The sequence below is a fragment of the Haliotis rufescens genome, unplaced genomic scaffold (genome assembly GCF_023055435.1).
Source record: "Haliotis rufescens isolate VD_foot unplaced genomic scaffold, xgHalRufe1.0.p SCAF_33, whole genome shotgun sequence".
Lineage (NCBI taxonomy): Eukaryota > Metazoa > Mollusca > Gastropoda > Lepetellida > Haliotidae > Haliotis > Haliotis rufescens.
The window spans coordinates 582,050-596,875 of NW_025964035.1; the positions used below are offsets into that span (position 1 = coordinate 582,050).

General features: G+C 45.3%; 1 protein-coding gene across 1 annotated transcript in view; it reads right to left on the bottom strand.

Annotated features, from left to right (window-relative positions):
* LOC124151609 (aminopeptidase N-like) overlaps positions 1-14,826 on the bottom strand; it is a 56,090-nt gene that overhangs the window by 21,405 nt on the left and 19,859 nt on the right. The window contains exons 2-6 of the mRNA XM_046524141.2: positions 7,246-7,705; positions 6,569-6,724; positions 4,367-4,484; positions 2,520-2,640; positions 1,723-1,877 (exon numbers count right to left, since the gene is read on the bottom strand). Coding sequence (XP_046380097.2) covers positions 1,723-1,877; positions 2,520-2,640; positions 4,367-4,484; positions 6,569-6,724; positions 7,246-7,705 — 1,010 coding nt within the window. The remainder of the gene's footprint in view (positions 1-1,722; positions 1,878-2,519; positions 2,641-4,366; positions 4,485-6,568; positions 6,725-7,245; positions 7,706-14,826) is intronic.

Below are 14,826 nucleotides of genomic sequence, written 5' to 3' on the forward strand. Positions count from 1 at the left end.
AAGTGTTTACACAACGGTTCATACAAGTGTACACACAACGGTTCATACAAGTGTTCACACAACGGTTCATACACGTGTTCACACAACGGTTCAAACAAGTGTTTACACAACGGTTCATACAAGTGTTTACACAACGGTTCAAACAAGTGTTCACACAACGGTTCAAACAAGTGTTTACACAACGGTTCATACAAGTGTTCACACAACGGTTCAAACAAGTGTTTACACAACGGTTCATACAAGTGTTTACACAACGGTTCAAACAAGTGTTCACAAAACGGTTCATACAAGTGTTTACACAACGGTTCAAACAAGTGTTTACACAACGGTTCATACAAGTGTTTACACAACGGTTCATACAAGTGTTTACACAACGGTTCAAACAAGTGTTTACACAACGGTTCATACAAGTGTTCACACAACGGTTCAAACAAGTGTTTACACAACGGTTCATACAAGTGTTCACACAACGGTTCATACAAGTGTTCACACAACGGTTCATTCAAGTGTTTACACAACGGTTCATACAAGTGTTCACACAACGGTTCAAACAAGTGTTTACACAACGGTTCATACAAGTGTTCACACAACGGTTCAAACAAGTGTTTACACAACGGTTCATACACGTGTTCACACAACGGTTCAAACAAGTGTTTATACAACGGTTCAAACAAGTGTTTATACAACGGTTCAAACAAGTGTTTATACAACGGTTCATACAAGTGTTGATACAATGGTTCATACAAGTGTTCACCCAACGGTTCATACAAATGTTCACCCAACGGTTCAGACAAGTGTACACACAACCGTTCATACAAGTGTTTACACAACGGTTCATACAAGTGTTCACACAACGGTTCATACAAGTGTTCACACAACGGTTCATACAAGTGTTTATACAACGGTTCACACAAGTGTTCACACAACGGTTCATACAAGTGTTTATACAACGGTTCATACAAGTGTTCACACAACGGTTCATACAAGTGTTCACGAAACGGTTCAGACAAGCGTTCACACAACGGTTCATACAAGTGTTTATACAACGGTTCATACAAGTGTACACACAACCGTTCATACAAGTGTTCACAAAACGGTTCAGACAAGCGTTCACACAACGGTTCATACAAGTGTTTATACAATGGTTCATACAAGTGTTCACACAACGGTTCATACAAATGTTTATACAACGGTTCATACAAGTGTTCACACAACGGTTCATACAAGTGTCACACAACGGTTCAGACAAGTGTTCACACAACGGTTCATATAAGTGTTCACACAACGGTTCATACAAGTGTTGATACAATGGTTCATACAATAGTTCACCCAACGGTTCATACAAATGTTGATACAACGGTTCAGACAAGTGTACACACAACGGTTCATACAAGTGTTCACACAACCGTTTATACAAGTGTTCACACAACGGTTCATACAAGTGTTTAAACAACGGTTCACACAAGTGTTTATACAACGGTTCATACAAGTGTTTACACAACGGTTCATACAAGTGTTCACACAACGGTTCATACAAGTGTACACACAACCGTTCATACAAGTGTTCACACAACCGTTCATACACGTGCTCATACAACGGTTCATACAAGTGTTCACACAACCGTTCATACAAGTGTTTATACAACGGTTCATACAAGTGTTCACACAACAGTTCCAACAAGTGTTCACACAACGGTCCATACAAGTGTTCACAGAACACACCTGATGCGCCAGTTCATGAGACACGACCACCGCGACTCTCTGCTTGTTGCCCTCTGAAGACACTCCCGGTTCATACAACATAGCCGTCTCCCTGTATGTGATCAGCCCCCAGTTCTCCATGGCTCCAGCAGCAAAATCAGGAATGGCTATCATGTCTGGAAGGAATATTAAGCAAACTTTTACAATACTCAAACATAATGCTTGTGGGTTTCACCCGAAACCTTAAACATCCTGCTTGACTGTATGCATTCCTCCAACATAAAGCTTACACGTCGTGACATACATAGAGTACTGTTGAAAGCGGCGTCAAAATTCACTCACTCACTCACTCAATCCATATTTGACACACGGTGGCGTGACTGAAATACTGTACAGGTGCGTGTTTAAACAGGTCTTCAGCAACACGTACTTGCCGTAACAGGCAATTATGCTTGTTGTAAGAGGCGACTAACGGGTTTGGGTGGTCAGGCTCGCTGACTTGGTGATTGGGGCACGGGTGGCCCAGTCGTCTAAGGCGCCGCGATTCGCTGTGCAGAGTTGCGTCCCCTGGACACGCCAGAAACCTTTGATTGTGGGTTCGAATCCCGGTTCACCCCGATTATGTTCTAGGTTTATCAGCACCATACCCGTGCTCGTGGGTTTCACCGAAGTGGTAAACGTCTAAGACCTGCATCACTTCGGGCGTTCCACCCACACTAAGCTGACACGCCACGATATAACTGGAATACGGTTAAAAGCGGCGTTAAACACAACTCACTCACCTACTCACCCACTGATCTATTCACTCATCAACTCACCTTGTTTTGGGAGAGGGAACTTGACATCAAAGTACTTCTCAAAATAGGTTAGGACTTTCACCCCCACATCAAGGGCGTAGGGGGTCTGGTCCACCGACTCCGGCCTGGACCACGCCCTGTACTGCAAACACAACACAGCATGTCACTTAAAGTGTCCGTGAATGAGTGAGTGAGTAGCAGTACCAGTCATATCTTGACGGGAAACACTCGAAAGGTCGTCAACATTGTACTGTGTCGGAAACGAACCCGGGTTATACACGGGTGAACGCTTTCGGGAAAACAGAAAACGACGAGGAAACGCTTCGAAAACGCCTGAAGTTATGTCGACGTATTTCCGCGTTATTGGTCGTCTCATAAGGAACAAAAGTTGTTTTGTGTCCACATGACTGCCACGCCTCGCCCCGACCGACTTTGGAAACACCTGTCTCTACCCTGCCTAAGGAATGGTACGATAGCCTAGTGGGCAAAGCGTTCGCACTGATGGTCGATTCTTACTCGGATTGTTACCATGAGATCTATACGCCATTATGATGTTTATCGCTGGGGGCGGTGGGGTAGCCTAGTGGTTAAAGCGTTCGCTCGTCACGCCGAAGACCCGGGTTCGATTCCCGACATGGATACAATGTGTGAAGCCCATTTCTGGTGTCCCCCGCCGTGATATTGCTGGAATATTGCTAAAAGCGGCGTAAAACCATACTCACTCACTCACTCACTGTTTATCGCGGGCACAAGGGATATTTCTTGAAAAATTCACGTTGCAATATTTGCCATTCCTTTAAGTAACAGTTCTTATTGACGGAATGGCTTGTTTTCACTTCATAAGTGTTCGCACACATGCAGCCATCTTCGATAATTCATCATCGCGATATGTCGTGATTCTATTTCAAGTGACAAGGACGATAGCTGTTATACTACTTCATGTAAAATACACTTAATTTCTAAACAAACAATAAAATGGCCGCATCTGTTATCTATTGGATAGAGTGTCTGTCCTGAAGCGGAAGATCAGTTACGCCAAAACAACTAAAAGGAAGGCACTTGTTGTTACCCTGTCTGGCGCTCAGCATTAAGAGGATAAAGAATGGCTGATCGGCTCGGAGTCAGTATACTGTGTCTGGGTTGGGTATCCATGTTAAACAGCGGCGTGGTATGTATCTGACTGGGCTAGCAGTATAAAACCACCATTAAGCGGGACAAGTGCAAGCACACACGCCTCTCAACCCATGAGGGGCGGTCGGGTAGCGTAGTGGTTAAAGCGTTCGCTGGTCACGCCAAAGGCCCGGGTTCGATTCCCGACATGGGTACAATGTGTGAAGCCCATTTCCGGTGTCCCCCGCCGTGATATTGCTGGAATATTGCTAAAAGCGGCGTAAAACAATATTCACACACTCTCAACCTCTGATCAAATGCTGGTTTAGTTTAGTTAAATATGCATATGTTGTAAGGCACAAAGGTGAGGTGAGGTGAAATGGGGTTTAACGCCGCGTCCAAGATTATTGCTCTTATATAGCGACGTGCATGCGTGTGTGTGTGGCTGCTTGTACTAGTCCGGACTGATGCCGATTTATACTGCTAGCCCACTGAGATACCATGCCACAGTTTAACATGAATACCCCATTCAGACACAGTATACTGACTCCGAGCCGACCAGTCCTTGTTTTAACCCCTTAATGCCGAGCGCCAGACAGGGTAACAACAAGTACCATCTTTTAACGTCTTTTGGTATGACGCGGCCGGGAATCGAACCCCGGACCTTCCGCTCTCCGGGCGGACGCTCTACCACTAGACCACGGAGGCGGTCGACGCACAAAGGCTTCTCCTGATAACTCGTACTTTCGTTAACTCACCAGTATATCGTTACTCGTAGTTTCATTGGTATATTCAAAGTTGCACACGATAAAAGCAAGCAGGTATGTCGGCATCTTCGGAGTTGTCTGATAAACATCGGCCACCCAGTTGTCTCCCCTGAAAAACATGTAACACCAGTCAATCGGTTGAATAGGGGATCGTCTCAAAAGTTAAAAATATGGGCTGCTGAAGACCAATTGGAACCCGGAATTTTCAGGAAGGCAAATGCTAGTACACTGAAGTCACATAGAGAGAGCAATACAGCAAAGCCAGTATACAATTTAGAGAAACAATGAGAACTTACTTTATTTATCAAAACAAACAAACAAACAAACTCTTTTACAAGTTTACATATTTGGCCTGGTATTTAAAAGTTTGACCTGGTATTAAAATATATTACATGGCATTTACATAAATGGACTGATTTTTACATATATGGCACACATATTGCTTTCAAATTTGGCCTGGCATCAACATATTTGGTATGACATTTACATATTTAGTCTGGTATTTACATATTTGGCCTGGTATGTACATATTTCGGCTGGTATTTAAATGTCTTACCTGGTATTGACATATACTCTTCAGAAAAAGAAACGCAAAGTCAGATTCGTGTGAGGTTGGAAAATACATTTATTCGAGGAACCGTACAAGGCATCGAGTCATGAAGTTGTGGAGAGAACGCTTGGTGAATGTAGTCATCTCATTTATCGGTACATAGGAAAAAACAAAGGTGAAGGTCAGCTACCATCAGTAACGCGTATGTCCCCCGTTGGAATCGATAGCGCCCTGACATCTCCTGCTTATGGTAGAGACGAGTATGCGAATTACATCCTGGGGAATGGTAGCCCACTCGGCCTGCAACGCAAAAAACAACTACTGCAACGTCTTGGGTTGTGGTTGAAGTCGGCGTAGCCGTCTATCCAATTTATCCAAAAGGTGCTCTATCGGGTTCAAATCAGGGGATCGTGAGGGCCAGGGGAGAACATCGACAATGTTGTTGTGTAGACAGGCTCTTGTGATCCCCGCGGTATGCGGTCGAGCATTGTCCTGCTGGAATACACCGTTGCCGTTGGCTCCAATTGCGTGGACGTGTGGTAGGAGAATTTCGTTGGTGTATTGTTGAACCGTAAGATTGCCCTGGATATGGACCAAACCTGTCCTGCCATGATGAGAAATAGCCGCCAACATCATAACGCTACCCCATCCAAACCTCCGGCGTAACGTTCTCACCGACGTCTGTAGACCCGTGCTCTTCCATCCCCTCGACGGAGGAGAAATCTTGATTCGTCGCTGAACCAGACATCTCTCCATCGCACTTGAGACGATACCCTGTGTTGACGACACCAATGCAGCCGTTGTCGACGATGTTGTCGACTCAGTATGACGCGTTGAACAGGACGTCTTTGCTCGTAGACATGCTGTTCTTAAACGGTTACGTACGGTCTGTTCGGAGATTCTGCGCAGTCCGGGTATTTGGGATGCGGCTGAGGTGGCTGCGGTCGTCCTCCACGTAGGTGGCGCAGTCGGATGTAGCGATCTTGGTTACTCTTGGAGGTGGTTACTCTTGGTCGTCCCGACCTTGAGCCATGCTGTTGAAACCGATCCCATAGCCTTGTGATGGTGCTTGGCGCTACATCTGATCGGGATTCCCCTGCCTGCAAGCGGCCTATGACGTTGTTTCTCTGCACTTGTGTTAATCTTGGCATGCTGTTGAACTGTCACTGTTCGATTGACGCAGATGCCAGGCAATCAAAAACCCTGCACTTTAACACCTTTCATAGTGCTGCTACACGTGCAGTGCGTGCAGCTCCATGGCCCTTTTGTTATTGCACTGGGTGCGTTTTTCCGAATCGTACATGTTTCCCGACTAATGGTTTGGATGTCCTTGTTGTGATCATTTTGATCCGGAAAGTTTGTCACTGACACTATAACACATTCAACCTCTTCATTTTGCACATTTTGTCCCGTATATTTTGCATTTATGGCAAAAAATATCCGTTTTGCGTTTCTATTTTAGAAGAGTATATAATATTTAGCCTGGTATTTTCGTATTTAGCCTTGCATTTACATATCTTTTGGTATGTACACAATACACAATCATGGAACTTGACAGAGAATGCCTACTTTTTGCAAATAAGAAAACTTAAGCGATGCCAGCTAGTACAGCTAACTGCAGTGGATGAGGCGCTGTAGCTTACCTGTCCTGAGAGTCTATGATTGGCATGTTGGACAGAGACTTGAGATGGTTCTTCCTGACCAAGGTGATATTGAAGTTAGACTTGATGGCGGGTTCGTCAAAACAGGGAAATGTCTTCCGGGCGTCCGTGGGCTGGAACTGGGTCGCAGCGACGTAGCTACATGAAACAAAGATAACTTTGTAAGGTGAGGTGAAATGGGGTCGGGTTTAAAATTACCGTACTTATACTGTGACGTGTGCGTGCGTGCGTTCGTGCGTTCATGCGTGCGTGCGTGTGTGTGTGTGGCTGCTTGTACTAGTCCGGACTGATGCCGACTTAAAGTGCTAGCCCATTGAGATACCATGACGTAGTTTAACATGAAAACCCCACTCAGACACAGTATAGTGACTCCGAGCCGACCAGTTTGTTTTAGCCCCTTAATGCTGAGCGCCAGGCAGGGTAACAACAAGTACCATATTTTTACCGATCCGAGGAAACCCACAAAGGAGGCAGTATTTCTAAATAAACATTATTAGTTGAGTGTATTGTTAACATCATTTATTAGGAATGATAGAAAACATCTATTTAAACATTGATTCATGGAGATTAAACGTATATTTATTGGATCGTGATACCACGATTATCGGATTAGTTTTTCGCATCGACAACGCTATCCGTTATGTGATAAATAAACTTACATCGTATCATTATTCTGTTCGTATTTAGACAGATAGAGTCCATGCAGGTCGTCAGACAGAGGTCCGGTATAATTCATCTTCACATAGTAAAGGCCATCTTTCACAAGCAGCCCGTCAAGATGAATCACCATGAATTGTCGGTCCTTGTCCCATTCCCAGTTCTCGATAGAGGGCGCTGCGGCTGTTCCAGGTTCCGCCCCAAATTCCAGACTTCCGGGAGTGATCTGGAGTTTGTTGGTGTGCAGGGTTACGTTTCTTGTGGGCGTGTCACAGCGGAGCTGGATTCTTGTGAAGCCATTGAAGGTGAAGTTTTCGGCCGCACCTTCGTACATGTTGGGCCTGATTTCTATGTCGTAATACAGCGGGTACAAGGCCAGGGGTATCCTCACATCCTTCACTAGCGGCTTAGACGTTGGGGAGGGTGTCGTCATACCCGTCGTACCGGAGGGACACGCCATGCCTGGAAATAAATTATTGATAGGCCTGAGTGAGTGAGTGAGTGAGTGAGTGAGTGAGTGAGTGAGTCAGTCAGTCAGTGAGTCAGTCAGTCAGTCAGTGAGTCAGTCAGTCAGTCAGTCAGTCAATGCGTAATTAACGATTCACGGCGTGAAAACACACTCACTCACTCAATAATTAAAACCCATTGTGTTAGTCCTGTTTTATAGCAGCAGTTTTGTTAACCGATGCTGCAGGATTGTGGATGGTGTGTGAGGCAACGTTGCGCTCAAGACGTATGTCTTTGAGTGTGTGTGTTAGTGTTTGTGTGTGTGTGTTTATGTGTGAGTGAGTGTGCGCGTCTGTATGAGTGATTGTATGTGTAGTGAGTGTGTGAATGTAAGTGTGTATGTGTGTGTGTATATGTGTGTGTGCGCGTGTGCGTATATGTGTGTGTGCACGTGCTTGTATGTGTTAGTGTATGTATGTGTTAGTGTATGTATGTGTGTGTATGAGTGTGTATCAGTGTATGTGTGAGTGTGTGAATGTAAGTGTGTACGTGTGTGTGTGCGCGTGTATGTGTGTGAGTGTGTGTGTGTTTGTGTGTTTGTGTGAGTGTGTATAAGTGTATGTGTGAGTGTGTGAATGTAAGTGTGTACGTGTGTGTGTGCGCGTGTATGTGTGTGTGAGTGTGTGTGTGTTAGTGTGTGTATGTGTGAGTGTGTATAAGTGTATGTGTGAAAGAGCCGGTGCTCGCTTGTAATTGTCCAGACTTATGCTGGTTTTATAGTCAGAAACCCAATGAAACGTTATGCCGCAGTCTGACATGGATACACCGCTCACACACTCCGAGCCGACCAGTCCTTGTTTTATCTCCTTATAGCGGTATGAACTGTGATACCCATAAGGAGGGCGTTTCCTAGATATCGTTATGTAAAACCACGCCCGCGCCGACCCCACCGACACCCCCACCCCCACCCCCACCCCCACCCCCACCCCCAGCCTCATCCCGAACAATCAGTCCATCACCCCAGCCCACCGGATCTGCTAGAGGCCCCGGAAGACTACACTACCTCTGCATGGCGAGATTGACCTCAAACACCTGTCTTAGTTTATAACTGATTTCATTGTGTAAGAATTCGGCCAGAAGAAAGAATTAATTGAAAACACCCCCACAGACAAGACGCGATATCAATCACGTGACTAATCACAAGTCAGCTCACCTTCCACACTCAACAGCTTCACTTTGGAGGGGTCGTATCAAAGAAAATATATACTATTTTTGTAATATCTTTGGAGGATATAAGGTAGCATGTGTGTGGAAGTTATTTTGTTACTGTGATGAACTAAATGGACAAACACCAACTAGATTGGAAGATCCTGAAGTAATCATTTATTTATCATGATAAATTGTAATAGAGGTGGCGAAGAATCGGCGCTGACACAGTCCCCATGAGGAGACGTGGATTTACATCCAAGTTTTCAATTGGATGTAACTGGATAGAACAGAGGATTAATTATCTGATTTTCGTTTCCTCTCTTAGATTAAAGTCGATCAGCACTCCTTTGATCTCTTAGAGGTTTAAAACTAGGTTATTGTGTTTGTTCTTTCTTTATTTCGTGCAGATAAAGAGGACATTTCAGTTGATACAACTAACACAGAACCCTTTTTATTTCGTTATCCTATAAATACGCGGACGCTATCTGCATTCAACCAATGAGATGTGCAAGAAGTTGCATCTCGTGATATATGTTTACATTAAATACATTTTTAGGTCTTCCCATCAATCGTATGTCTACCTGGAAGATAAGCAGACTTTGTGATGTCTGCGTAAGGAATATTTCTTCTATGAATTGTCTTTTATGTTTGTGGAAAAAAGGTTATCCTCGATCACAAATCAATGAAGAGTGACAAGTGATGTTTCTTTTCTCATTTTATGTTATTAAATATCTGAATGTCGTATACAAAGATGTATTGTCAGTGGAAGCTACAATCAACACCAGTATATCTCGCAAACCTGCCCCCTCTTCCCTCACCCCCGTCCCCATCTTTCTCCCCCCCCCCCCCCCCCCCCCCTCTCTCACACACAAACACTTACACACACATTAATCATCCTCAAATCCCTTTTCCAGCAGCCCCAAATCCCTTTTTATCTCGTCCAAGTCCCTCTCTCCACCCACAAATTCCTTTCCCCACCCACAAAGTCCCGTTCCCCACCGTCAAATTCTTTCCCCACCCACAAAGTCCCTTTCCCCACCCACAAAGTCCTTTCCCCACCCACAATGTCCCTGTTCCCACCCTCAAAGTCCTTTCCCCACCCACAAAGTCCCTTTCCCCACCCACAAAGTCCTTTTCCCCACCCACAAAGTCCTTTTCCCGACCCTCCCACAAAGTCCCGTTCCCAACCGTCAAATTCTTTCCCCAGAGTCAAGTCCTTTCCCCACCCACAAAGTCCCTGTTACCACCAACAAAGTCCTTTCCCCACCAACAAAGTCCCTTTTCCCACCGACAAAGTCCTTTCCCCACCCACAAAGTCCCTTTCCCCACCCACAAAGTCCTTTTCCCCACCCACAAAGTCCTTTTCCCGACCCTCCCACAAAGTCCCGTTCCCAACCGTCAAATTCTTTCCCCAGAGTCAAGTCCTTTCCCCACCCACAAAGTCCCTGTTACCACCAACAAAGTCCTTTCCCCACCAACAAAGTCCCTTTTCCCACCGACAAAGTCCTTTCCCATCCCAAAAAGTCCCTTTCCCCAGACACAAAGTTCTTTCCCAACCCACAAAGTCCTTTTCCCCACCTACAAAATCCTTTTCCCCACCCTCCCACAAAGTCCCGTTCCCAACCGTCAAATTCTTTCCCCAGAGTCAAGTCCTTTCCCCACCCACAAAGTTCCTGTTACCACCCACAAAGTCCTTTCCCCACCGTCAAGTCCTTTCCCAACCAACAAAGTCCCTTTTCCCACCGACAAAGTCCTTTCCCATCCTCAAAAAGTCCCTTTCCCCAGACACAAAGTTCTTTCCCCACCCACAAAGTCCTTTTCCCCACCCACAAAATCCTTTTCCCCACCCTCCCACAAAGTCCCGTTCCCAACCGTCAAATTCTTTCCCCAGAGTCAAGTCCTTTCACCACCCACAAAGTCCCTGTTACCACCCACAAAGTCCTTTCCCCACCGTCAAGTCCTTTCCCCACCGACAAAGTCCTTTCCCACCCACAACGTCCCTTTCCCCAGACACAAAGTCCTTTCCCCACCCACAACGTCCCTTTCCCCACCAACAAAGTCCCTTTCCCCACTCACAACGTCCCTTTCCCCACCCACAAAGTCCCTTTCCCCACCCACAATGTCCCTTTCCCCACCCACAAAGTCCCTTTCCCCACCAACAAAGTCCCTTTCCCCACCCACAAAGTCCCTTTCCCCACCCACAATGTCCCTGTTCCCACCCACAAAGTCTCTGTTACCACCCACAAACTCATTTTCCCCTACCGCAAAGTCCTTTCCCCACCCTCTAAGTAAATCAGTATAAGAAGGAAAGTAATCCTTTCAGACCAACAACTAGTCTCTGGAATGAACAATTTTTACAGCAAAAACTGTTACTAAATTATCTTAATAAAATATAATGAGAAGGAGCCAAAAAACGTTCTTCATTCTGCATCAATCTAGACTTGATATTTTTGATAGACTTGCGAGGGCTGTATTGGATATATTTGTTTCGGACATTGTATGACAGACTACAATCCACTGAGCTGTCATTGTGAGTTCTTTCCTTGAACATGTCTTTCATTCACACGACCGGTAATAATCGAGAGGTTTTTCAAAACCAAGAAACTACTTTCATTGTGTTACCGAACTCCTCCCTATTAATGACCGCCTCCGTGGTCTAGAGGTAGAGCGTCCGCCCGGAGAGCGGAAGGTCCCGGGTTCGATCCCCGGCCGCGCCATACCAAAAGACGTTAAAAGATGGTACTTGTTGTTACCCTGTCTGGCGCTCGGCATTAAGGGGCTAAAACAAAGACTGGTCGGCTCGGAGTCAGTATACAGTATACTGTCTGAGTGGTATTCATGTTAAACTGCGGCATGGTATCTCAGTGTGCTAGCTCTATACATCGGCATCAGTCCGGACTAGTACAAGCAGCCACACACACACACACACGTACATGCATGTCGCTATATAAGTGCAATAATCTTGGACGCGACGTTAAACCCCATTTCACCTCACCTCACCTCCCTATTAATATGTCTTGGGAATGTAGTACAAAGCAATGACCACGACTCAAGATGTCATCGACAGAAATTAAGTAGAAACACAATCTTTACGTCATGGTCGTAATATCTCCAAGATTTTCTCTATAGGGACAGTATAACATTTATTGGTAAACCTTAACACATGAACATTATGTATGCTGCATAGGCAAAGAGAATTATATACATCGACCAAATATTAACCTTCACGATAACACAGCACCACTCTGTTATTCCAAGCACCCTTGAACAATGAAACGCCGCGCCCAAAGAGATCTGTAAACCCACCACCTGCGTCGATGCGCTCGATCACCAGGTAATGTATACAGCGAGGTGACAGTAACTGGTCTCCGTGTGTACATATATATGTGTGTTTATAATATAAACTCGCCCAACAAACAAACACCGAGACAATACCAACACTATGTCGTGCACGGTCATAAGAAAGTCGCCTTGACGATGTTTGTCTTTTGTTACACCGAGACACGGTGATGGGATATCATATAACAAGCTGATATTGAAGCAATTGTTCTCTCATACAAACCACGGGGATCTATCCCGTTTGGCTCAAACGCTCAACCAGCACCAAACCTCGGGTGCAGCGTGCTTTATTATATCCATGTTGAGTTTCGTTGGAACTTTCAACATTGAATCCGATTATCGTCTTCGAGCCGACGAGTCCTTGTTTTATCCCCTTAATGCCGAGCTCCAGGCAGGGTAACAACAAGTATAATCTTTTAAACGTCTTTTGGTATAGCGGGTCCGGGCATCGAAACACCCACCTTCCGCTCCCCAGGCGGGCGCTCTATCCACTATATTGTATGGAGTGAGTGAGTATTGTTTTACGCCGCTTTTTAGCAATATTCCAGCAATATCACGGCGGGGGACACCAGAAATGGGCTTCACACATTGTACCCATGTCGGGAATCGAACCCGGGTCTTCGGCGTGACGAGCGAACGCCATTGAACGACAAAGATCACCAAGAACACGTGCACAGATCCATGAGAGCTACATCCAAGCGCAGATCGGTTTATCGAAATCGTATATTTTACTTTACGGCAGATCGCCAATTACCGTTTATAGGTTCATTTCCAATAGTCGCTCTATCTCGACACTTCTCTTGTATCGAAGTGTCAGCCATATGTTGAACCTAACACAAGTCTCCATGTAAGCACTTATAGATTCACAACACTCGCTGTATCTCGACACTTCGGTTGTATCGAATTTTAGCCAAATGATCAACTTGACACAGGCCGCCATGTTAACACTGATAGACTCACAGCACTCGCTGTATCTCGACACTTCGGCTGTATCGAATTTCAGCCAAATGATGAACCTGACACAGGCCGCCATGTTAACACTGACAGACTCACAACACTCGCTCTATCTCGACACTTCGGTTGTATCGAATTTCAGCCAAATGATGAACCTGACACAGGCCGCCATGTTAACACTGATAGACTGACAACACTCGCTCTATCTCGACACTTCGGTTGTTTCGAATTTTTAGCTAAATGATGAACCTGACACGGGCCGCCTTGTTAACACTCATAGACTCACAACACTCGTTCTATCTCGACACTTCGGTTGTATCGAATTTCAGCCTTATGTTGAAACTGACACTGGTCTTAAGGCAATTTTTTTAGATTCAACGAAGCTGGTTCTGCCTTCGAGTAAGCGAGTGAGGTAAGAATTTTTGTAACGTCGATACCATGTCAGCGATATAGTGACTTGTACATCACGGAACAGTAAAATAGCAAGCAATGTATCCATTAACACTAGTATGAGCACATTTAAAAATACGACTATTACACATCAGCACAATATATAAATCGTCTTCGAAATAAGTGTGTGACTTATTTGGAGCCTAAAGTTGTGGGTGTGGTTGTGGGTGTGGTTGTGCGAGTGGTTGGAGGGTATAAGCCCAAGATGGCACGAATACGGTCCTCCATTGAAATTGTGCTTGCTACTCAACAAACGACGTGTCTGTCTTTTACCAGGCTCTTTCCTAACGAAACAAATACAACGGCAACGAATATCAGCTAAATAACGCAATATTTGATATATTTTACAGTAATGCGTCTGAGCGTTTCACATGGCCATCCCAAACAGCGCCTGATTTGTCACGTGACCCGAGGACGTTACGTCTTGTGTGAACCTTTTGTGTATGATGCACGGAATGCTGTCGGAAGGGGGCGGAGTTGTCGTCACCTCTGACCTCTGCACGGAATGATACAGCGGCTCTGGTGAACAGACATGTGTCGTAAATTACCGAAACTTCCCGAGAGCACGGGCGAGGGTGAGAATGCATAGCACATGAATCAACATGGCGGACTTGTCACACCAGGGACGTCTTTGTCCGGAGGAATATTTGATATTTTAAATGTGTCATACCGTCTGTATGGATATCAAACCACAGCTACACAGGGAATGTTTCATCAGTGGGGCGGTCGGGTAGCCTAGTGGTTAAAGCGTTCGCTGGTCACGCCCAAGACCCGGGTTCGATTCCCCAACTGGGTATAATGTGTGAGGCCCATTTCTGGTGTCCACCGCCGTGATATTGCTGGAATATTGCTAAAAGCGGCATAAAACTATACTGACTCACTCACTGTTACATCAGCCATAAATGAGCACCATCAATCACCAATCCGACTGCATCAATCATTGATCCACCATCAATGCATCTATATATTCATCAATCCACATCAATCCACTATCGTTCGATACCAGTCTATCATCACTTCATCTTCATACAAAAATCAATCCATCTGCAATCATTAATTCGTTCCTCCATCAACCCATCATATCCATTCATCAACGACCGCCTCCGTGGTCTAGTGGTAGAGCATCAGTCTGGAGAGTGGAAGGTCCGGGGTTCGATCCCCGGCCGCGTTATACCAAAAGACGT